General features: G+C 41.6%; 1 protein-coding gene across 5 annotated transcripts in view; it reads left to right on the top strand.

Moving 5' to 3' along the window:
* Nucleotides 1-23547, top strand: part of LOC104629282 (GON-4-like protein) — a 29565-nt gene that overhangs the window by 1872 nt on the left and 4146 nt on the right. For 3 of the 5 annotated variants that reach the window (XR_012832642.1, XM_075736986.1, XM_075736983.1), the window contains 26 exons: nt 1085-1306; nt 1993-2189; nt 3641-3715; nt 4063-4113; nt 4499-4549; nt 5307-5402; nt 5642-5746; nt 6561-6731; nt 7312-7504; nt 8182-8283; nt 8940-8980; nt 9288-9391; nt 11618-11816; nt 12930-13016; nt 13537-13708; nt 14560-14704; nt 14896-15046; nt 15724-15840; nt 16888-18627; nt 19192-19435; nt 20382-20563; nt 21087-21284; nt 21834-21977; nt 22429-22572; nt 22880-22999; nt 23284-23397. Coding sequence is in view for 4 of the 5 variants with exons in the window: in XM_075736986.1 (XP_075593101.1) it covers nt 1085-1306; nt 1993-2189; nt 3641-3715; nt 4063-4113; nt 4499-4549; nt 5307-5402; nt 5642-5746; nt 6561-6731; nt 7312-7504; nt 8182-8283; nt 8940-8980; nt 9288-9391; nt 11618-11816; nt 12930-13016; nt 13537-13708; nt 14560-14704; nt 14896-15046; nt 15724-15840; nt 16888-18627; nt 19192-19435; nt 20382-20563; nt 21087-21284; nt 21834-21977; nt 22429-22572; nt 22880-22999; nt 23284-23397 (5165 nt within the window). In the remaining variant the exon portion in view is untranslated. The remainder of the gene's footprint in view (nt 1-1084; nt 1307-1992; nt 2190-3640; nt 3716-4062; nt 4114-4498; nt 4550-5306; nt 5403-5641; nt 5747-6560; nt 6732-7311; nt 7505-8181; nt 8284-8939; nt 8981-9287; nt 9392-11617; nt 11817-12929; nt 13017-13536; nt 13709-14559; nt 14705-14895; nt 15047-15723; nt 15841-16887; nt 18628-19191; nt 19436-20381; nt 20564-21086; nt 21285-21833; nt 21978-22428; nt 22573-22879; nt 23000-23283; nt 23398-23547) is intronic. The other 2 variants (XM_075736984.1, XM_075736985.1) reach the window with 2 other exon arrangements.

Raw genomic sequence — 23547 nt, 5'->3', positions numbered from 1 at the left:
AGTCGTCTTTAAGTCTATTGAAATAAGTGGCTGTTCCCTCTTCCCCCAAATTGCCTGTGCTATTCTTTTTCTCTTTTCCTGGCACACATCTTTGTCTCTGAACTCAGTGAGATGGGAGAATTGATCAGGCAAAATAAGTGTGGGGGTGTGGGAAACGTGGGGGTGTTGTTTTTTCTTCCCCATCTGCATCGACTCCCTGATCTAATTTTCTGCGCAGCTACACAAATAGCTGTGCCAGCCCAGAGCAGCAGCTGCTGCAGTGTCAGGGAGCTGGTTTTACCAGGTGACAATGTGTTTTCATACTGCCTTAAGGTGTTCATGAAACTTCAGGTTTCGGCTGGTTTTTAATAATCACTGTAAGCCCATCTAACTACAGCTGCAGCAGAAAGGGACAGCGCTGCTTTGATTTCGTTGTGAAAAGTGTTGTCTCTGGTTCTGCTGTGCTTGGGTCACTGATTTCACTGAAAGCTGATTTTGTGTCAGGAGGAAGGGGAGTGGAACAGGGGTCAGTCCTCAGTCATTTTCTTGGCCTGTGTAACTTCTAGGGCCGCGCAGGACAGGAGCGGGCAGGGTCCATAGCCACCCCTGTCAGCAGTAGTGTGGTTTTAAATTGGCCCAAGGTGGCTGTGAAACTGCATCCTAGGGTTGCAGCCAACTGCACTGTTCTAGCTGTGAATAACCTGTCTGCGTGAAGGAGCGTCTGCCCCCTCACTGTTAATTTCTGTTGTTGCAGTTGCATTTATACAACAGGGAGTACAACCTTGTTTTAAACAAATCATTGGGGTTTTGTGATTGGATCATTTGGCAGGAACGGTTTTGAGCGTGGCTGTGTGAAACTGATACTGGAGGGAGCAAGACTGAAATAGCTGGAGGTGGGGATCTCTTCCCTGGATTTGTTTCCAGCAGGATGGGACTGCTGCTGCAGGGCTCAGTGTGTCTGGATCGCTTTCACAGGCTAGGTTAGACTCGTGCAGTTGATTTAACAGGTTTGAGTGGGTCACAATAAGCTTTTGCAACTGCAGCAGCCTCTTCACCTTGCTCAGCTGTATCTGTATGACTACAACTTAGTGTATACTGCTTACAGGGAAAACACCTAAGCTGTATACAGAGGTGGAAGTGAATTCTCAGAGAGATCCATATCTGATGGAAAACCAGTCTGCCGTGCAGGAGTCTCCAGTGAGAAGTTCTCTGCAGCTGGCTGTTAGAAATCCTACCGTGATGAAGCCACTGAAGAACACCAGAGCTGGTGAGTGGCCCCAGCAGACTGATGAGGAGAATGAGGATTTGGGGCTGTTTATTCCATTGGGTAAGCTTTGTGCAAGGAACACAAGAGCTGTGACTGTAGGCGCAGAGCTCTGGAATTGTGTACACCACGGCTGGGGCTGTCTAGGTGCAACGTTTTTTAAGTTTTCATCCTGTGCTCTGTAATTCAGTGGCTAAATAAGCTACAAGTATCCAAGTGAAACTTGCTGGAGCTGATGTCTGCGTTTTTCGGTTACTGAAAACACTGCTTTCTTTCAGAGGAAGTTGTGATTCTTTCATTTCCCTGAGTCAGCAAAAAAGTGCCACTTGGGAAACACAAGAAAGTCACAGAAACTGTAATCTGCTCTTGCTGTACAGTGCCTGGAGTTTTGCAGCTGTTTTGCTCTTGATGGCATACTTAAAACACCTCCTTCTGGAAAAGGCCTAAAAAGGCTGCTGAGACCATTCTGTAAAATCAATCTAGTAGAGATGGCAAATACATAACCTTTATTTGCTTGAACTAGTGTGACTTCACTTAGATCCTGCAGAATTTGAATCCATTATTCAAAAGACTGTTTCTAATTCTTCTGGCCATTTCCATTCAAATAATCTCCTTATCAGCTGTTGGAAAGCTGCTGCCACTTCCGTATCTGCAGAATTCTAGCTTTTCTTTTTTTTAAACTCATGCTGTCAGAATGTGCTGGATATGAAGTATCTGAATTTTTAGATGCCATTTTTATTAATTTTCAGAGGAACAAGATGGAGACGATATAGAGAGAAGGAAGAGGAGGAGGAAGGCAACCAAACGGAAAAGAGAAGGGAAAAGTCAAGAAGAGGAGGGATCTTTGTCTTGTGACATCAAGCTAGACGATACCCTTGATCGCACCTTAGAAGATGGAGCTAAACAACATAATCTGACAGTTGTCAACGTGCGAAACATCCTGCATGTGAGTGCGGTGGGGCTGTGACAGGGAACGGAGAAGTGCCCAGCTTTTTAAGAAAATGCAGTATAGACTGAGTATAGTACTAATGGTGGCACTTGATTTCATGAACAAGGAAGACGTAGTAGGCTCCCATGTCCTAATCTCTCCTATAAAAAGTTATAAAGAGAGAATCACGTGATGTACGTATACGTTACCTGAGCCTGGCTTTGGTAGTAGGTATTGATCCCTGACCCACCTATTTACAGTGGCGAATGGGTCTGTTTTACTGTACCGTAATGGCTGTAGCAGGAGTAATTGAACTAAAACGCATGCTTCTGGTTCCAGGTGAGGAGATGTATACTGTGAATTCACTGTTCCTTATTTTGAGTGAACTGTTTCATGATAAAGTCCTGATGGAATTCTAGTGGTGCTGACAGAAATGCATTACTCTTAGTTAATGACCCGACCCCAACCAACTTTTTAGTCTGTCACTCAACTTCCAGTTAGAAAGAACTGCAAGAAGAATATCTGTGCTGTCACAGCTGTGTAGTGAAACTCTAATTCTACACCTATATTGGGTGTAGATTTCAGTTTATCCCCTGAGCAGGATCTGGAGAACAATAGCACGTATTTTCCTACAGGATCACAAATTCTGCAAATCTGTTGTTTTTTTGTTGTGGCTGGGTGGTTTTGGTGGTTTGGTTTTTTTTCTTCACTGCAGCTAGTGTTCTAATCCAGGTGATCTTAGATATTTTCCCTTTTTGCCAGGCCTGTGGCAAACTGGAGACTGCCATGATTCTTTTGGGCAGGTTCGCCAGCTGATTTTGTGGAAGTGCCATAAGTTCCTGCCTTTCTCTGTCACGTGGCACTGTGGAAGGGCTGTAAATATCTCCCAGTTGCCTCCCTTCCCTGGAACCCTATGGTGGCATTGAGAAAATGTAGTCACAGATACTGAGTCTCCTCTGCCTTCCCCTATTTCTTTTAAATATTTAGAGAATGTTTTCTGAAATAATGTAGCATGATGTTTCAAAGAGTAGATTAAGTAGATACTTTCTCTAGAGAATTAGATCCTTACTGTTTTAGAAGCCTGTGAGTGCTTAAGGATTTAAGTTTTCTGTTGTGGATTCGTAGCAGCATTTCTCGTGTAGCTGGGATTGGCACGTTTTACTGATTAGGTCACGTGAGGGGAGGGAAACTTATGTGGGCTTTTGTTTCAACTATTTTCTTCTGCTGGATTTCTGTTCCGTAGAGCATTCACGGAGAATGTAGCGCAAATGTTTTTATCACTGCTGTGCTTACTTTGTATTTTCTTGTCCAATCACTGAAAAATCTTTTTCTGTTATAGTATAATTACAAAGTATGTTGTACACTGAATATTCCTCTATCATGTTTCCAACTAGTTTATTTTAACCTTAAGTCTGTTTCTTTTTAACAAACAGACTGTAAAAGATACTTTTTTGTGTGTGTTCCTGTAGGAAGTGATCACAAATGAGCACGTGGTTGCCATGATGAAAGCAGCCATCAGTGAGACAGAAGATATACCTTTGTTTGTAAGTAAAAAGCTTTTTCAGTTTGATTTTTTCAGTTGTTCCAAACGCATGATACCTTCACCAGTCTATGTTCTTGGTCCATGATGAGGTATGGAGACAATAGGTAGTACCATAATTTATGTTTCCCTACCTGATTTGCCACCCGGATGAAGTGAGTAGTGTTTGTGTATGAGTGTAGATTATGAAACAGAATTATAAGGGGGTACTTTTGATATTGCTCTGATCATACCTAAAAGGTAACGATTTTAAAAAAAGAGAAAAGTCTTGTAGTAAAGAGTTGCTGGGGAAAAGCTTGCAGTTAAGGAAAACAGCTGAATAGGTTGTCTTGTCTTGTTTTAAACTCTCAGGAACCAAAAATGACTCGTTCCAAACTGAAGGAAGTTGTGGAGAAAGGAGTGGTAAGTACATCATCTGCTTTCACTATTGCACCCGCCCCCTACCTGAATGGTTTTGGTTGTTGGGTCTTCTAAAAGAAGTGTGAAGTGTGCTTTTACGTGATTTATTCTTAAAATGAAAAAATAAGTTAAATCAATGTAAAAAAGAATTTATTTTAGATGAGTAGAGTTAGAAAATGCAGTGAGTTGACAGTATCCATTATACTAAAGTTATTGCCCGTAGAGATCACATGGGCAGTTTAGAAGGCATTTGTTTGAAGTCTGCTGTTACTTGGCTACTTTGGGGAACAAGGCCTCAAGCTCAAGTACGCGCTTGATTTAATAGATTGTCTAATCTGTGCAACACCATGCTTTTCGGAGATAGTTAAGGTAGTTTTGTTGTCTTTAGGTGATTCCAACGTGGAATATTTCTCCAATTAAGAAGGCAAACGAGGTAAAAGTAAGTGAACTACTGCTGGGAAGTTGGGGATCATACTAGAGGCACCCTGCTGAGCAAGGAATCTTCTGGAGGGGTGGAACAGACTCGTGTCTAGTGTGTTGGCAGCATTGGTGACCAGGAGCATTGCAAACAGGGTATGCAGTTAACATAGCAGCAGGTGCATGGAGGGCCCAAAACCCCTGCCTGCAGGGATGGACAGAACACGATGAGGTGATGATGCACCATAGGAGTGGTCTTTTCTTCTGGGTGGTCCAGCTTCCCACGCTGGTACTGCAGCAGCCTCTACCTGGATGAAACTCCTGCCGGGGCCTCATGCTGCAAGGTGCTCCTCCCTGGGACTGTTTATATGTTTTAGGGCTGCCTGGAAATATGGCCTGGATCTCAATTCCCCCCCACCCCCCCAAGCTCTGCCTGCTCCAAAAGATTTGTTATCTAGGTGTAGACAGGATTCAGCAGTGTAGCAGGAGTGTGTGGCCATTCAAGTACTAGAAACATGTCTTTGAGATAGTGTCTGCTCATGCAGTCTTTCCATCATATAAATGCTAAATAATTTGTGCCCATTGTTGCACCTTTTCAGACCACTTTGCTTTACCAATCTTACTTCAGTAATTTCTTCGGTTTCTTCAGCCTTTTTCAGTAGCCTCCTTCCTTTCTGAGCTTCAGGGTATTCCCTCAGTTAGATATCTTTGATAGCGCACCATTAAAGTGCCACTCTTTATCTTGCCTCTAAAAAGTTGCCACTCGTTTTCTGTTGCAGCCTCCGCAGTTTGTGGATATTCCTCTTGAGGAAGATGACTCATCTGATGAAGAATACCAGCCTGATGATGAGGATGAGGATGAGACTGCAGAAGAGGTAAATGCAACTTGAACAGAGATCTCTTCTGTTCAGCACAGAGTTGTCTGCATGTTTGAGGCAGTGGAATGCTGTCTTTATTTTAACACATGAAAACTTGTAAGTCATCCTGGACCTTCTGGTAATCCTTCTTCAATGCTATATTGTTCATTTGGATGAAAAGGTGTCTTGAGAATATTAGTTGAAGCGGTGTTTGATTGGGGCATGATTGATTGCCTTCTGCATCTTTTGCACTATAGAGCTTGCTGGAAAGTGATGTAGAGAGCACTGCTTCCTCTCCTCGGGGAGCAAAACGATCTAGGACAAGGCGATCATCTGATGAAGAGGGAGGGACACTCTGTGAGGTAAACTTGCAAGAGAGTTTTTGTTTTCTTTAGAAACAACTTTCAGTTGTTATTCCAAAACTATTAATGCAAAAGCAAAAATACATGTTATTGCCTGAAGTTGTGGCGATACAGGTGCTGTGTGGATTTGGCATCCCACTGCAGTGGTTCCTACATAAACAGTGAAGTGCAACCCTTGCAGAAAGAGCTTAGTCTAAAATAAACACAAGTACTTAAAAAAACACTAGCAATGGAAATAATCAGCTTATCTTGAGATAACGATTATTTTTCTTTTTATGTTTGAGGAGCACAGGAGAATTGCTTTCTGTGCTTGACTTAGAAGGAGAAAGTGATTTTTGAGGTGCCTGTATGCACTGTCAAATCAGTAGAAGGAGTATGTGCAGTGTGATGAGAGCTGAGTATCAGCAGACAAGAATGAGAAAGTGGCTGTGAGAACTGACCACTGACACTGGGCATCAGAGAAAGAGCAATAATGTATTGACATTTCCAGGTTCTACTCTCCATGGCTTTGTTTTTGGGAGGGCTGGGAGCGTGCCACAACTACTAGTGTTTGGGTTTATCAGCTCTAGTAATGTTGAGACTCATGCTCAGATCTTCCAAATGTCTCCTTTCCTGCCAGTCTTTTGAATAGTAAATTTATTTGTATTTTCTGAAAATCAAAGTGAGTGTAATACGAAGAATCCACTTCCTTCTGTGAAGCTTTCCTCTCATTTCTGTTGTGCTAGACTCTGCTCAAACAGGAAAAGACTTTTTCTGTCCTTGGAAATTTATGTTCTAAATAAAACCTTTTAACACAAAGGCCTTTTTTAATTAGATGGAGAAGGTTACTACACCTGTTGTTAGACATATTAGTGCTGAAGTAGTTCCCATGGGACCTCCACCACCTCCTAAACCAAAGCAAAACAAAGACAGCACATTCATGGAGAAGCTGCATGCAGTGGATGAAGAACTGGCTTCAAGCCCAGTATGCATGGATTCTTACCAGGTACTGTATTCGGGGATGCTATAACAGTGTAGTGTCAGTTCGAGTAAAGTTTGTTAGAAAGGAGGTCGCTTTCTGGTGTTCTCTGCTATTACTTTTACTGCCTTCTGCTCTCCTTTTATAACTTTAAATAATAAGTTGAATCTCCAGAGCATGTAGGACACTAGCTCTGTGAGAGAATAGAGGTAGCTGTTAGTAAAGTGTTCTTAGTGATATATACTTTTAGTTTCTTGTATCATAAATTACACTTTCTATTTATGCTCATAAGTCTCTCACTGCCATTATTTTGAGTAAAACATATGTGAAAGAATCAAATATTGCAAGTGGAGATTGCTTCTTCAGTGGCAGATAAGAGTTAAGCATGAGATAAATGAACAATAATACATTCATAAACAGTAACAGTTCAATAGTGACAGTAATGAAAGTTTAGCTTTCTTGGACTACTGAAGTAAATGATTCTTTGTGGCAGGAATCTAATATTTTTTGTATTGGACTTTTTTGCTGGGCTGAAAGCCCTGCTGCTGGAGAAACGGAGAAGAACAGAGATGTCGTAATTCCGTTGTGCTTTTCCTTCACCTTTCAGTCTCTGGAAGACAGCCTCATTGCCTTCCGAACCCGATCTAAGAGGCCACTGAAGGATGTTCCTCTTGGTCAGCTGGAGGCTGAGCTCCGAGCCCCAGATATCACGCCTGATATGTATGATCCCAACACTGCAGACGATGAAGAATGGAAAAGGTGGCTTGGAGGACTCATGAACGACGATGTGGAGAATGAAGGTATAAGACAGATGTTTTGTGGCTGTTCACTGGAATTGGGGGTTACGTGGAAAGCCTGGAGCTTTTTCTTTCTACTTATACGTTTAGTAATATGCATGTGTTTTGCATGCCATCAGCTTTCCACAGATGTCTCAGTTGTAAATATTTACTCACCAGCAGGTGCAGTAACTGGCAACCATAAATGTGTGTGTTTCAGCCCTTAATCCATTGTGCTGTGTCGTGAAGCTGGCAGCATTGATATATCCTCCTTGTTAGGGACATATGACTTGTTTGGGTAGAAACAACTATTTTGTTCTTCGAGAAGCAGGAAGAACAAGCTGTGGAGCTTGACTTCCTTCTGTCCTGAATTTACCGGTTGCTTACAGTTGTGCAAATTGAATATAAAACACAAATTGAATACTACTACTTCACTCTTTCTAAATTTAGCTGAAACTCAGGTCACAGAGACTAAATCCAGCTTTTCTAAATGGGAATGGCTACAAATAAGGATGCTAGTAGCTCAGTTTGAAAAGAGGATGGGCTTGATATCGCTTCCATAAAAAGGACCATACGGTTGATTTCAAGCAGTAATTGTAGCCCTCTGTGCCAGGTCAGGCAGTAAATGAAGTGCTTCTGCTCCTGGCTACTGATTGGTCTTGGGGCAGGGTAATGACGTTTCAAAACTTGCTTCTTATTAGATGAAGCAGATGATGATGATGACCCTGAGTACAACTTCTTGGAAGATCTGGATGAACCAGATACAGAAGACTTCAGAAACGATCGTGCTGTGAGAATTACCAGTAAGTCCTTTGGGAATCCCACCTCCTTTCTTGTTAGGATTAGTAATTCATTTTGAAAAGTGAGTGTTTTGTTGCAAAGATTTTGCAGTGTAGGCTAATTTTTAAAAATCTGCATACTGACTTGAACAGCTTTTCTATGCAAAGCTGGCTTTCTGTGAATACATGGAAGGATCTAGCCAGGGCTGCTGTGCTATCAGGTGCAACTTTACTCCATAGCAAACACTGACGAATAATACTTATGTGATAGTACTGTCTTTCGTAAAGCTTCAGCCAATTCAGAATTGAATGCTTGCCTTATGACTTGAGTGTAATTCAATTTTCTCTGAGTCCTTACAATCTTCAAGTTAGTTTTATAAACATACCATTTCTTACCTTCTCAAAAAAGCACACTTGGTTTAGATCTTATTACAGGTTAACATAACTTTAAATTTAACTCTGAAAATTAGTTTCTGTAGTTTTTGAATCAAAACAGTCTCAGCTGAAGTTTTTTGGGCCCAGCATTAAAAAGGGATATCATATGGGGGGGAAGCCTTTCCTTCTTGGTCCTCTCTTTGCAAAAGTAGGGTTTCCCTTTGCAAGAGAGATTCCTTAAATGACAGGATTGCAAAGTGTTTCTTGGAAAAGGAATCTTCCTGCTTCTTTTTATTTACTTGCAGAAAAGGAAGTGAATGAACTGATGGAGGAGCTGTTTGAGACGGTAAGTGATAAATTGGTTATAGCACTGGAGAATAGATCTTTCTCAGAGCTATCATGAAATCTCTAAAGCTGTAAAGGGGCAGTCTCTGTGAGGTGCTTAGTGCTGACTATGTGCAAAGGGCCCAACCATAAAACTGTAATTTTTAGCTTTGGGAAGGAGCGTATATAAGAATTTCCCTAAGTCCTCACAGAGATGAATGTCTGTGCTAAGAGGATCATCTTGAGCTTTATTAGCTAACGACAGTTGGTGGTAAATGTACTGCTTGAGCTTTCTGTATTCCTGACTGTTGCTACACATTTGCTGTCAGTTTCAGGACGAGATGGGTTTCTCCAACATGGAAGATGAAGGTCCAGAAGATGAAGATAACGTCACAGAGTCACGGCCAAATTTTAATACACCGCAAGCACTCAGGTAGGATCATTTGGTTATGGTCATAACATTAAAAAAATAGTAACAACTCTGTTGTTATAAAAAGCCTGTGGTTACATAGCTGTACTATGTCATCCACCAAAGAGGTAATGCCTTTTTAGCACAAGTTTTGAAAGCTCTGAGCCTTTTTTATGTATGAGGTATTTTTTAAAATTTATTTATGAGATAGAAAAAAGAGGGTCAAGTTAAGTGTTCAGTCTGCCACCTTTGACTTTACTGTTTCTGATGCATCTGAAGAAGGTGATGACAACAATTAAAATGTAACTGTTCAGAGACAGCAAGAACGCCTGCACTAAAAGATTGGTGCTGGCTGTTCTGTATCATAGCCGAAAACAGCTGAGGTCTTTCAGAATGGTGATTATTTCAACAAGCCAGCATCACTAGTGGAGGATTCTGTTTCTGCTGCTTTGATCTCCATGCTGTATATACTGTCGCTGTGTATTTAAATTGTGTTTATTTCTTAAGTCTGTCCACATAGCCCCCCTTTATTAGACTATTTCTTCTGGAAAAAAATGCTTTGCTACCTTGCTAAGTCACTCACTTGAGCTGTTAAATTAACAACAGTGGTTAGAGAAGCTAACTAACAAGCAGTGGGTAGAGAAACACTGGGTCCTGGGGTTTGCTGCGTACGTGATCAAAGCTGTGTAGGACCTGTGCAAAGAAGGGCCCAACCTCAAAGTAATAGCCACGCTAGCTTTCTTAATTCTTGTGCTTTACACTGTGGTAGTGGGTGTGTAGTATTCTGAAATAATTTCAGAAAAATAATAGTTTTCTTACCCTTTTTTAATTAAGGTGAGGGGTAAAGTTCATTTGCCTTTACTTTTTTTTTTTTTTTTTTTATTACAAGAAACGCTTGAGGAGTTGGTTTGACCAAGTGTGTCACCTTATCTTCTAAGTAAATAGCTTGGAAGTAATGGTGGCCTTTTCTAAGGAAAAAGACTGCATAAGATTGCTGAGGCCTTCGTTTGAAATGACTATAAATTTTGGAAATTGGCTTTTGATGATTTTTGGTATGGTTTATACTTAAAAACAGTGTTTTGAAGAGGAAAGGGTCTAAAGCATTTCTTTCTAGATATAATACCCCTCTATTTAACCAATTACAGAAACTACAGTATGAATGGTGTCTCCTTGTTTATGGGGCAGATCAGCTCAAGATCAAGCTGTATCTGTTTGGGAAAGGAGCTAAAATGAAGGCTGGAGTTTCTTGATGCTCTCTCTGGAATGAGCAGTACCAGAGGGGAGTGCAGCAGTTCTTCAACCAGCTACAGACTAAAAGCAGGGAAACTGTATGCTCTGTCTTATTATTTGTATGCATTTGTCTTTGATAATGGTTAGATGTATTCAGTTTTCTTTGGCGGGAAGTTCTCCCAATCGTATCTTCCCCAGTTTTATCTGTTTACAGGATTCTTAAAGTTGTTTTGTGGTAAAATATCCATTTGCTTGGTTTATTGTTGTTTTTATGATACTTTGCATTAGAACCATTGTGGAACAACTTTACTTATAACTAATGTCAGACCTATTACAGAAGTGAAGCTGATAACTAGCAGAAATCAGAATATTAACTGGTGTAGCTAAAATAAATAAAAATGTCTCATAAGGCAGGCGATAGTTGAAGCTGGTTTTGAAAGGACAGTAATACGTGCATCATCTTTTCTGCTACAGGAGCAGCTCTTACTATAGTATCAACCAATGTCTAGTCAAGTACTCTGCATAAAGCTAGATAATTCTTAAATGTTTTTTATTTATTTAAAGTAACAGCATTTGAGCCACTATGTGATCTTTCTGGAAACCCTCGTGGTACAATGCCACCCATAACACCTTGTGTTCAGACCTTGCCTGATGATACAAATTAAATAGGATTGGTTCTATTGTATTCTGGATTATCTTAGATCCTAACTGCTGTTGAGAGTATCTGAGCACCTGAGTGGAACACACATGGGATATGATTGGGAATGGTGGACAAGACTATTAACTGTCCTTGGAATAAATGGTTGAAGTATTGCATCCCAGAACTACACCAGTGCAGTGGCAGATTGAAAGATTTATGTATAAGCCAACTGTATAACTAACTGTTTTTTCAAGTTGGAGTATACTGTCGAAGTGTTGATGTTCTTAAACTGTGCGTCTCAGAGTAAGATATTCTAAATAAATGTGAATGGTTATTAAATCCTGTGCTGGTTACATTTCGGTCTACCTGATCTCAAACAGATTTGAAGAGCCTCTGGCCAATTTATTGAATGAACAACACCGGACAGTGAAGGAACAACTTGAACAGCTGAGAATGAAGAAGTCCTCAATCAAGCCACCACAAGAGACAGAAAAATCAAAACCTCAAACTGAGAAGCCCCTCCAGAGCCTTGTTCTGGACAGTACGCAAAGAAAGAGGCTCCAGCAGCAAATGCAGCAGGTAATAAAATGTTATCTGGTCTGCCTTAATGAATATTTGCTGTATACTATGGGGGGCGGGGAGAGCCAATGGTACGGCAAGCACTTTGGTGTGCTTCCTTAAAGAAATTAATTGAAAAAGCTACATTGGAAGCTGGAGCTTTCATAGGTGATGCTTACATGCTTGATTCCACACTAAAAGACAATTTGAATTGAATGTTTGAAGTAGAGCTTATTTCTTGGCAACTGTGGTGTTCTCATGTGAGGTAGCTGCCTTGGCCACACTTGAATTCTGACTGTGAGGTGTCAAAATCTTCTGTTTTCACCGACTTCTGTATTACCTTCTGAGAATATTGTACTACTCTTGATGTGGTTTGGATTTTTTTTTTCCCCTCCTCCCACCACATGAAACTGTGTAGAAATTCAGTTGGAACATTTTAAAAGCTGTCAGCAGCATAGATGAGAAGCTGTACTTAGAGAATTTTTTTTCCATGTCTGTACAAAGTTCAAGAGGACTTCTCAAAACCTGAAACTTATGGTCATCTCGATCTCATAAGGACAAAGTGGACTGGTTTTGTGTGAGCTTGATACAAGCCTTGCCGAATAGTCGTTTATTATTCTGCGTACATACAGCATCATGTCTTGGTCTGTGGCAGTAGGGAAAGGACACAGACTTTTCAAACACAAGCCAAAGAAATGCATCTTGCATTAGATGTGTGGAGTAAATTACCTTTTTAATTTTTCGGCTGCAAGGCAAGATGTGTGGTGTTTGTGTGCGTATGGGGAGTTCTGATACCTGAAGTCATTGTTTCTGAAGAAATACTTAAGTATTTAATTAGGAAAAAAAAGTCCTTTCTGTATTGATCGGTATGGTATGAGACTTTGGCACAAAAGCTAGGAAACTGCCCTAAGACTTAAACAGATGATGCATTCAAAATCTGTGTAATAAACTTCCTGCTAGTGGATATTAAAGTTTCCGCTCAGTTTTCTATTGCTTAAAAGTTTTTTTTTGCAGTCAGAATGTGATTTTTGGGGTGCTCAGGAGATGTTTCTTGTGCCTCTATACTTATGCTTTCCAGTTTCTTGGATTTCTGATACACTGAAAAAAAACATTTGTCTGATTTTATTCTTCAAGCATGTTCAGCTTCTGACTCAAATCCATCTTCTCGCAAGTTCCAACCCTGCTTTAAGTTCAGAGGCCAGTACTACCAGGATGTTTTTGGTAAGGATATGTCTAAAATCAGAGCTACATTAATTTTAATGATTGCTGGTTACTGGAGATATTTGGAGCGCTTAATTTATTTAATTGATCCCATTAAATTGAGAGAGGCTACCACTCAGTAAGGGAATGATGATGTTAGCCTACTATGAACGTGCTCAGTACTTAGAGAAATAATTCATATTGTGCTGACTGATAACAGTGCTTTGAATTGGCATGTCTTTGTAGTTTTTAATTGTTTTCTTGGAAATACTGAAAACAGTTCAAAAAATACAGCTTCTGTAATTAGTGAACATTCTGCGACCTTGAAAGGTTCTGGGAAAGGTGGGGGGGTTAAAAAGAAATTCCTCTGATTGTTCCTAGATTTGTAATGCTCAAAAATAAGCCCTGTAACATTGTACTTTTTTATGCCTGTCACTTCACTAGCTTTTATTTTTTTTGCATTACTGCATTGCATGTATTTGTTCTTTACCTTCCATTTGAAGGCATGCTCTTTTATCTTTTTCTGTGTTTGACTTTGCAGAGCGAGCTTGGTAACTTTGCTCGAAGCTCTACACTCCTTCGTCAGTCATTCAATCCTAAATTTCAAACAATGTTTCAGTCGTGTAACTTGAAGGGAGCACTGCAGCTCATTGAAGATTTTCATGCCCAAGTCCAAGTTGACTGGAGCCCTCGCAAAGCTGTGAAGAAGAGTGGTATGTGTTTGAACGGAGAAGAGGTGGGAAAGCATTTACAGTGGGAATTATTTCATGCTAGGCACCCTCCAGATGAGATATAGTTCAGACTGCTGTTTGGAATTAATTTTCTTAATTTTTTTTTTTTTTTTAATTTTGTGAGGTATCTTTAGATAAAACCATCCACTTTGTTGACTGCCTTTTTGCTTCTTAAACTTGCAACACAGTAAAGCATGTTATATGAGCTGTTGACTTGTTTGACATCATAATTCTGACAGTTATTGTTCTACAGATGTTTTTTTGAGCTGCAGAATCATAGAATCCCAGAACGGTTTGGGTTGGAAGGGGCCTTAAAGATCACCCAGTTCCACCCCCCTGCCATGGGCAGGGACACCCTCCACTAGACCAGGTTGCCCAAAGCTCCATCCAGCCTGGCAGTGAACAGAAACTATGAAACTGGAAGTAATTGTTCCAATGTGTTGGCCAATACACATCAAGGAAATATTACCTTCATTGGAGTATTTTAGTTTAAAAAAAAAAAAAAAAAAAAGCTCCAAACTGTTGGTTTCAAATATTTGGTTTGTGATTTTTCTGCTGCCTAGAGAGTGAACTCACTTGGGAAAAAAAAAGCTTTTTTACAAGTGCTTTTTCATTGCAGAGCAAAAGAAAAGACGGAAGGGGAAAGTAGTTTTACCTTTTGTTGATGTAAATTTAAGGGCAAAAAACTAGGAAATGGGCAAATTCTAAAGACCAGGGAGAAAGCCTCTTTTTGTGTTGAAGGGGGTACAAGAAACAGTGTTTTCAAGTCAGTTGTGAAAAACATTATTTGTCCACTCAATATATCTGTCCTTATCTGTTAATCCTTTTCACAGCCAGTGAGTTTCCATGTTTGCCAAAACAAGTGGCATGGATTTTGGCAACAAGGAGAGTCTTTATGTATCCAGAGTTACTGCCAATATGTTCCTTGAAAGCAAACCCTCCCCGGGACAAGATTATCTTCACCAAGGCAGAGGACAAGTAGGTGCTTAGAATTATTGAATATAATGTTTACAAGTGAGACTCCTTTGTTAAGGAGAATTTCTAGGATGCAAACATTTGGGATATCTCTGTATTGTGCAACAGCACATCCAACATCCAAATAGCAATCTGCTGTACTCTCCAAAAGACCTTTCTTCTTTTTCTTTTTTTTTTTGTCCTTCCTTCTTCAGTTTATTAGCTTTAGGTTTGAAACATTTTGAAGGGACAGAGTTTCCAAAGCCTTTGATCAGCAAGTATCTCTTGCCAACAAAAACTGCCCACCAGCTTACAGTACGAATCAAGAATCTCAATATGAATCGAGCCCCTGATAATATCATCAGAGTAAGTGATCTATTCAGATTATGGTTTGGTATTTTTCAGATTTGTCTGTCTGGTTGGTGTTTGTTATACAAGAAGAGATGTGCTGTTTGTTCCAGAGAACGTTTTGTATGTGTGCTGACACTCTTAAAAGAAAATGTCATCCTTGCGTTAGCAATGAGGACTTCTTCAGAGAGACCTTATCCTCTGTACTTACATTACTGTTTTGACTCTCTAGAGCCCAGCACTTGCAGACAGTCCTAGTACAACTGTGACTTCAGTAATCCTGACATTCACACAAATAAACATTGTAGAAGCTTACACAAAAGTGCTGTCTCCAGCCAGGCTGAAGCTCCAGCTGGGCAAATACTCTGTCCCATAAGCTAAGGGCCACTGCCAAAGAGAGAATAAGAACCAGAAACACTTAAAGCAAGTATGCCTGCACGTCTGCTAGAACTTTGTGCTTTCTTTTGAGAGAAACCAAGAAGGCAATGAGCCCTCTGAGCAATGAGTTCAGCCTTTTATAATTCTTTTTTAAGGTTTCCGTGGGTAGTACCTTATTAAAGTAGTAGTGATGAGAATTGCTTCATTCACATGAGCACTTTTGCAGAGCACGATCCTTGTCTGACATCCCAGCAGTTACTGGCCAGTTGATCTGACCACAGTCATCTTGTCTTGCATTCTCTCCTGTCTTCATGTAGTACTATAAAAAGACAAAGCAGTTGCCCATTCTGTTCAAGTGCTGTGAGGAAATCCAGCCTAGTGAGTGGAAGCCACCTGTGGAGAGAGAAGAACATCGCCTGCCGTTTTGGCTAAAGGTAGTTTCTGCTAATCTTCATTCAGCGTAGGGGTTTGGTGCTGGTTGGTTGATTTCTTTTCTTTGTTTGTTTGGTTTTTTTTTTTTCTTTCTTTACAGCCTAGGTCTAGAGTGAGTTACTTGGTTAGCCTGCAGCTCTGAAGGCAAAAGGTAGTCTGATTGTATTGCATGGGAGCCTGTGTTATCCTGAGTCCAGCTAGTCAAATGTAGCAAGAGCAGTAGTACTTGGCAACCTGAAGTATTACGCACTACTCTTGGTGCTGGTCTGCCCAGCGGCAGCGTGTGATTGAAGTTATCATGGACATACAGCGTTTGTTGTCACGTCCTTGTGTTGCTATGTGGGTGTATTTCTAATGGCTCTGATTTGATGTGTTGATTTTGTTGTTTGGCTTTGTTAATTTGTTAATCAAGAGAGTCTGACCCTTGCCTTACAGTTAGCAGTGTTGCCATCTTTCCCACTGTATTGCAGCCATGAGAGAGAGTGTGTTCTTCCCCCTTAAAACCTCACCTCTTAAGAGGAAAGAAGAAATCAGGGCGTTTGGGGTGGGTTTTTTAAGGTTACCTTCACCTGCAGTGTGGCTGTTATTTTTGTTATACTCAAATGTCTCATGCTTTGTAAGGATTCTTTCTCTGAGATGCTTTGCACAAGAAGGACTAAGCTGGAGGCATAGCGCCCATGCCTGCGAGTCAGTCAAGGAGGACTATATCTGAGGAAAGCATTAGGCTCAGATGCCATAAAATCCAGTTCTTTTAATTGCCCATTTTATTTCATTGTTACAGTGAAGCTTCCTTCCCACAAAATCTTGTATTTACTAAAGGAACCTTTATAAAACAATTCAGTTCTGTTGTTTCTTTCAGGCTCTCAGATTCCTTTGAAGGCTTTGGAGTAAAACTCATGAACGTGAAGTAGTATACAGTCATTAAAGTACATAAAGAACGCTTTACTTTTGGAAGCAAGTTGCTGTCTGTTGCCTTCTGTGGTGCTGTTTGAAGGCGGTAGTAGAGGAATAGCCTTTGGACTGGACTAATAACCTCTTGTTCCCTTTAGGCAAGCTTGCCCTCCATTCAGGGGGAATTGAAGCAACTAGCAGAAGATGCGAGGGAGATGCCAGGTTCACCTGATGCAGAATCTGTCTTTTTGGGGACAGGAAAGGAAACCTCAGACGCAGAATATGATGAAAAATACCCTCTACTTATGCCAAAGGGACTAGTACTGACCTTAAAGCCCCTTGCCAATCGATTCTCTAGGAGAGCATGGAGGAGGCAGAGGTCTTCCGCTCTGAAGCCTGTCCTCATTCGACCGAGCCCTTGTCTGCAGCCCAGTTCCAACGCTATTAACATCCAGAAAACTGTGAAGTTGTCCCAGTCAGAAGCTCCTCCCAGCAAAGTTATGGTTCAGATTCCTCGGCTAATCCAGCCAGCTACAGTTATGCAGACGGTGCCGGGAGTGCAGCCTTTGAATGTTCCAGCAGTGGTAGGAAGTGGGGAGGGCTTGGAATTTCAGAATGTGCTCTCCACTTCGCATTCAGACTCCAGACAAGCTTTCTCAGCTGCTGTGCCACCAGCTCTAGTGTCCTCAAATCCAGTAACTTTTCAGCCAAAACTGATGTTACCAGCTTTGGCGGGAGCAAAAGTACGCAAACCTTGTGTTCGTAAGGGATACCAAAAGAAAAAAGGAACAAAATCTGCCCCACTGATAAAGGCTTCACCTTTGATTCAGCCATCTCCTGTCATCCTTACAGTACCTGCTACCACAGTGAAAGTGGTTAATATAGGCAATGGTTGCAATATGATTCAGCCCATAAATACAGCAGTTGGTAGAGGCACTCAGGCTATTCCAGTTACAACCTTACTGGTAAATCCATCCACTTTCCCGTGTCCCTTAAACCAGCCACTAGTGACTTCTTCAATCCCTTCGTTGATAGTCTCTCCTAACCCTGTTGGTCTTTCTGCATCATCAGTTGGTGAAAATGAAGAACAGCTGAATCTGGTTCCTTCCTGCCCTGCTGGAAACAACAAAAATACCTATCCCACGGTGGAGCCCAAGGTTGAACCCCCAGAGCTGTACGTTTCATGCTCTGCTGTCTCCCCCAAGAAGGAGAGTAGTACAAATCCTGCCACTTCGAATAATGGCAGTCAGGAAAAGGTAAATAAGAGTGACTGCTGTAGCTGGACAGTGGTAGGTGGAGACGAGAATGCTCCAGAGGCATTGTCTGTGGACCTTTTGCCTCATTTAGAAGATCCAGATGAAACAGTGAAAATTGAGCCTGAAGATTCAAATGATGCCACCAAGGAAGTAAATCCAGTACAGAAGAGGGATCTTTTATGTGGTGAAGTGAAGGAGGAGTTCATGCTGGATCTTGGCCAGGAGCTGAACATGGAGGCTGCATGTTCGTGTTCAGATGATCTGAAAGAAGTTAAAAAGGAGCATACTTTGTGTGATGAGAAGGGAGAAGAGGAACAACGGGCTTTGCAGTCATCTCCTCATGGTGAACAGCAGATGGATGCAGGTGGTGTTGCTGGACCACAAGTAAGCAGTGAGTCTCCAAAGAATCTTTCGTATACAGCAGATGTTGAGGCAGAATTTAGTAGTCCACTAGGAAGACCGGAGGATTCGTCCAGTATAGATGGCCAGTCTGTGGGAACACCAGCTGGCCCTGAAGCTGGAGGAGAGAGAGAAGGACAAGAAGAGGAGGAGGAAGATGACTTTGATGATTTTACACAAGATGAGGATGAAGAAATGTCATCAGCCTCAGAAGAATCCATTCTTTCAGTGCCAGAACTTCAGGTAAAAGTAAAAAAAAAAAACTTGCTAATGACAAACACCTTTGTGGAGTCGGGGCAAATCACAGTTTGAATCCAATTGGGAAGCTGGACTGTTAACTGTATCATAACATGGTGGTGTGCTGTCTTAGAGAAATTGGACAGCACATTTTTCTGAGAAGGTTTTAAGTCCAAGCTAAAGGATTATCTTGCAGATATGCAGATTTAAATTCTGCTGAGTTGTAAGGACTTCCTCAACTGAGGCTGTTCTTTAATAAGAAGTACTTTAAAGGAAAATTACTTTCCAGGTCGCAATTCCAGCAAGCCTTTAAGAACGAAGAGGATCATTAAGGAATCCTGTCTAACTTCAGGCTTTTATAAGTGGCGCATTCTGAAATTTAATTTTGTGCCTGATACAAAAATAGGCAATTCTGATTGTGGTTAATTCTGTCCCTTCAGTAGAATCCTCAAGTTAGTCAGATGTTGATCTGTGAAATTGGCTGTTAGAATTATGGGGTGAGCTAGATGCTGAATGAGATTAAAACACTGAAAGAAAACAATCTGAGGTTTTTTGGTATTGCTTTCTAAGGAGACAATGGAAAAACTTACTTGGCTTGCAACCGAGAGACGTCTAAGCCAAGAAGGAGACTCTGAAGAAGAGAATTCCCAGGAAGAGAACTCTGAGCCCGAGGAAGAGGAGGAGGAGGAAGGGGAAGGAATAGAGAGTTTACAGAAAGATGATGAAATATGTGGAGATACATCAGAGGAACCTAAATCTGCCTTCACATTGACAAAAACAGCCCCGCAGGTGGAAGCCCACAGAATGCCAGCAGGTAAGTTCTGTGGCATGGGGAAATAGAGCTGCTCTCTGCAGTAAAAGTAAAACCACGGGGAGACTGTATCTGGGTTTAATTTCACTAAGCTCAGATAGGCTAAGTGATGCTTTCCATCTGGAAATTAAATTTTGCAACACAATCACAATTCTGTAAAAACAGTTCTTACCATAGAAGCCCTTGTGCGTGTGAACCGAGTGTGGTTAGGCCATTGTAATGCATTTATGCTTCAAAAATTTGCAGACATAAGATTTGTGGTGTCAGCTAATATCCAATACCTATATAAGAACAATATTAAATAGTCAAATCTTTGCTAAATTGAACTCTGTGTTACAAGGTCATGCTGGGAAAACCAAATGAAACAAAATAATACCTTAACAGAATACAGCAAGTGGTAGATAAACTTGAGCAGTGGACTTTGAGGTGGGCATCAGCCCATTAGACCAACAGATTCCTAATCTAAAGACACAAAAATCTTGATGTAGCAACTCTTAGTACACTATTTCCTTCCCTATTATGTGACACCAGTCATTTATCTGTGATGTTAACTCTATTCATGTAAATAATAAGCTAAAAGAATAATTTGCAAGTGTTACAGCCAGCTGTGATGCTCCTATCCTGTCCCAGTTCACCCACTATGATTTTTTTTTTTTGCTGCTGGTATGCAGTAGATTGCTAGCTGAGTAACAGCTAGGATGGGCTTGTTGCTGTATCCAGAGGTTTTTCCTGTCAGATGCAATAAACAGCCAATTTAAAATATGTTAGCCAGCCTGACTAATGAAAAATGTATTGCTCATACACTTACAGGAGAGCATGAGCAGTTAACTCATCACTAACTCTGAAAACCGACTTTACTATTGCAATATTGATCTGGAAGAGTAGTTGTCTGCCAGCCCAGGGTGTGTGTGAAAAGTACCTGTACAACCTGATTTGTGCCTCTTCGCAGGAGAAAACATGAAAGCCCCTGGGAAGAGCAGGAGCTCCCACAGAACCAGGAATAAGAAGGGACGGGCTCGTGCCAGCAAAGATACATCTAAGCTGCTCCTCTTGTATGATGAAGACATCCTAGAGAGAGATCCCCTGCGGGAGCAGAAAGATCTGGCATTTGCACAAGCCTATCTAACCAGGGTAAGCCAGGACAGTGTGTAACTCAGAAACAGGAACATCGGACGCCGAGACCTTTGACACGGTTCACACCTGAGCCACATAACTGCCAATTCTAACTGGGTGTACTGGATCTGGTCTGGATGGACTTACCCTAAGTCGTAGCACCCCATATGGTGGTCCTTTACCTCTTAAACTGTCTTTATCTCAACCTGTGAGTTTTCTTGCTTCTGCTTTTCCTCTTCCCTCCGCTGTCCTGTCTGGGGGAGGCAGGGAGTGAGTGAGTGGCAGTGGGGCGCTTAGCTGCTGGCTGCAGTCGATCCGCAGCACCAGGCCTCTCTTAATTTCAAAATTTCGTAGTCTGTGATTTGGCTCCCCTCTCTTTTGCGAGCAGTTCAAATTTAGCTTTAAGGAAGAGACTTGGTTGGCTCAACAAAACTGGAAGCACTGTGTAAATTCTGAGTAGAAAGAGGTCAAAGATTACTAAATTAACTTGTTTTCTTCTTGGATGTTGCGTAGTCCTGTAAAGGTCTGTTGCTCTTTCCAGGTACGTGAAGCCTTGCAGCATGTTCCTGGAAAGTACGAAGACTTTCTTCGTGTTATCTATGAGTTTGAGATTAGCACGGACAAGCGAACGGCTGTGGATCTCTATTCCACTTTACAGAAACTGTTGCATGACTGGCCCCAGTTGCTTACAGATTTTGCTGCCTTTCTTTTACCAGAACAAGCTTTGGAGTGTGGACTGGTAGGTAGAATGAAAGCAGGAGACCAAATTTTAAGCAGAGAATGTGAATGCTTGTGGGAGTGGAAGAATAAGGAACGCCTCCTAGGGCAAGAAAGGTAAACAGCTGGTAAATCACTTGCTTACCTGGCTGCTTTATTAATCAGAATTGGAAAGTTTAGTGTTTGTTTTAAGTCTCATACTAAGTATTACTGGGGAGAATCAGCCTTTCCCAGTTGCATCACAGAACCTGACTGCAGAGACAGTGTGCAGATATAGCAAGTGGAATGGTTTCCTTGTCTCACAAATCAGCCTTCCACTTTGCAGGGTAGAGGTTTTCACCTGTTACATTCTTTCTGGATTTTCCTATCTTATGTACACGTGGTTGAAGCAAAACTTTATGGCTCGATTATACAAAGTCATTTCCTCCACCTCTTCCCAGTTTTGCAATGGGTGTCAATACAAATGGAAAGCAAATAGCAAGGCAGGCATTTAATAGCTTGCTTAAGCCAACTAGAGATGCTTGGAAATACATTCTTAAACCTGAGGGGTGAATCTCTTTCTTTTGGTCAGTTTGAAGAGCAGCAAGCGTTTGAAAAAAGCCGGAAGTTTCTCAGGCAGCTGGAGATTTGTTTTGCTGAAAATCCCGCCCACCATCAAAAGATCATCAAAGTTCTGCAGAGTTGTGCAGACTGCCTCCCCCAGGAGATTGCAGAGGTAATCGGGCATCCAGGTATCTATGCCATTAGCTAGCCTGCTTCCCTGTTCCCGTGTGCTGCTCTTGGAGACGGCAAGAGTTGAGCAAGTGCGATCTCCCTCTGTGGGGTGGGGTGGAGAATTGAAGCTGCCTCTTCAAGAGGCTTCACAATTAACTAGCCCCTGTGAGTCTTCTCTCCTACCTCCACCTTGCTTTTATCACCTTGCAGGTGAAAGCTTAGTGCCTCCTACAGAGTCTGCCTAGAATTTTGGAGGGATATTGCTGTGCTAATTTGATAGCTGGGTGTGGAACAATCTCCAAATATCCATGAAGTTGTACCAGTGTGAGCATAAACTTCCATTTTGCAGGTCTAATAAGCCTTGATGCTCCACTTGCTTTGGGAAATCCTTCTGAGAAGAATGTGACAACGTGGGATGAAATGCTTATTTTCTCTGGATTTCTCTCTTTCAGCTGAAGACCCAAATGTGGCAACTGTTGAAAGGACATGATCACTTGCAGGATGAGTTCTCCATTTTCTTTGATCACTTACGGCCCTCAGCCAGCCGCATGGGAGACTTTGAGGAGATCAACTGGACAGAAGAGAAAGAATATGAGGTGGAGCAATCTTTTCCTCAAGACCAGAAAAGATAAAAGCAGAGATACTAGACATGTTTGAATTTGAAGGACTCAAATTGAGGCTGCATTTCCAGAGTGAGGGAAGCAGCAGGGTGGGATAGCTGTTGGTGGACTGAAGCAAACTTCACAAGTTTTTTTTTACAGCATTTGTGTCTCCTCTAACATAATTGAACTTGTGATGTCCTGGAGCTGAGCTCAATGTTGAGAAATTCATGGGGAAGAGGAAGTTTGGTCTGCTGAAGAGCTATCATGGTAGAGCAGGTTTTGTGTGTTTCTTTTTTTGTAGTTTGATGGGTTTGAAGAGGTGTCTTTGCCAGATGTAGAAGAGGAGGATGAACCACCCAAGATGCCTGCAGCCTCAAAGAATAAGAAGCGGAAAGAGATCGGAGGCCAGAACAATGACAAGGTGGGCCTGGGCTGTCTCACTGGACTGCATATCTGGACTGTGAGCAGATGTATGCCCATGAGGATAAATGTGTCTGAGACATGACCACAGCCTAAAAAGATGTGAGGAAAGGGGATCAAAATGTTTCCTTTGTGCTTTGCTTGCTAGCAGCATAATCGCTTTAGTTTTTTGAGTGTGCGCAGAGTGCCACTCAGCCCTTCCTGGCTCCCCTGGGGTCAGCCTTCCCCTGACTGTCATCTTTGTGTTCCATGCACGTTTGTCAGCTGGAGTATGTCTGTTTCCAGGAGGTCGAGTGGGTAGATGGGATGAAGGAATGTTCATGTTCCTGCCATGAAGGGACTAGCGATCTCAAGCTAAAGAAAAGCAAAAGGAGGACCTGCAGCCATTGTAGTAGTAAGGTTAGTTGATAGGCCGAGTCACTGGAGTGGTGAGTGGAAAGTAGAGTCCTGCCAAGAGTCCCCCTGTGGTGATGATCTGTCCGGCCTCGGGCCTCGTGTCTCCAAAATAATGTGGTGAGGAAGAAAGTAAATCAAAAGATAACCAGTAGT

Source organism: Balearica regulorum, chromosome 28, assembly GCF_011004875.1.
Source record: "Balearica regulorum gibbericeps isolate bBalReg1 chromosome 28, bBalReg1.pri, whole genome shotgun sequence".
Taxonomy (NCBI): domain Eukaryota; kingdom Metazoa; phylum Chordata; class Aves; order Gruiformes; family Gruidae; genus Balearica; species Balearica regulorum.
This window is presented reverse-complemented; position numbering and strand designations above follow the sequence as displayed.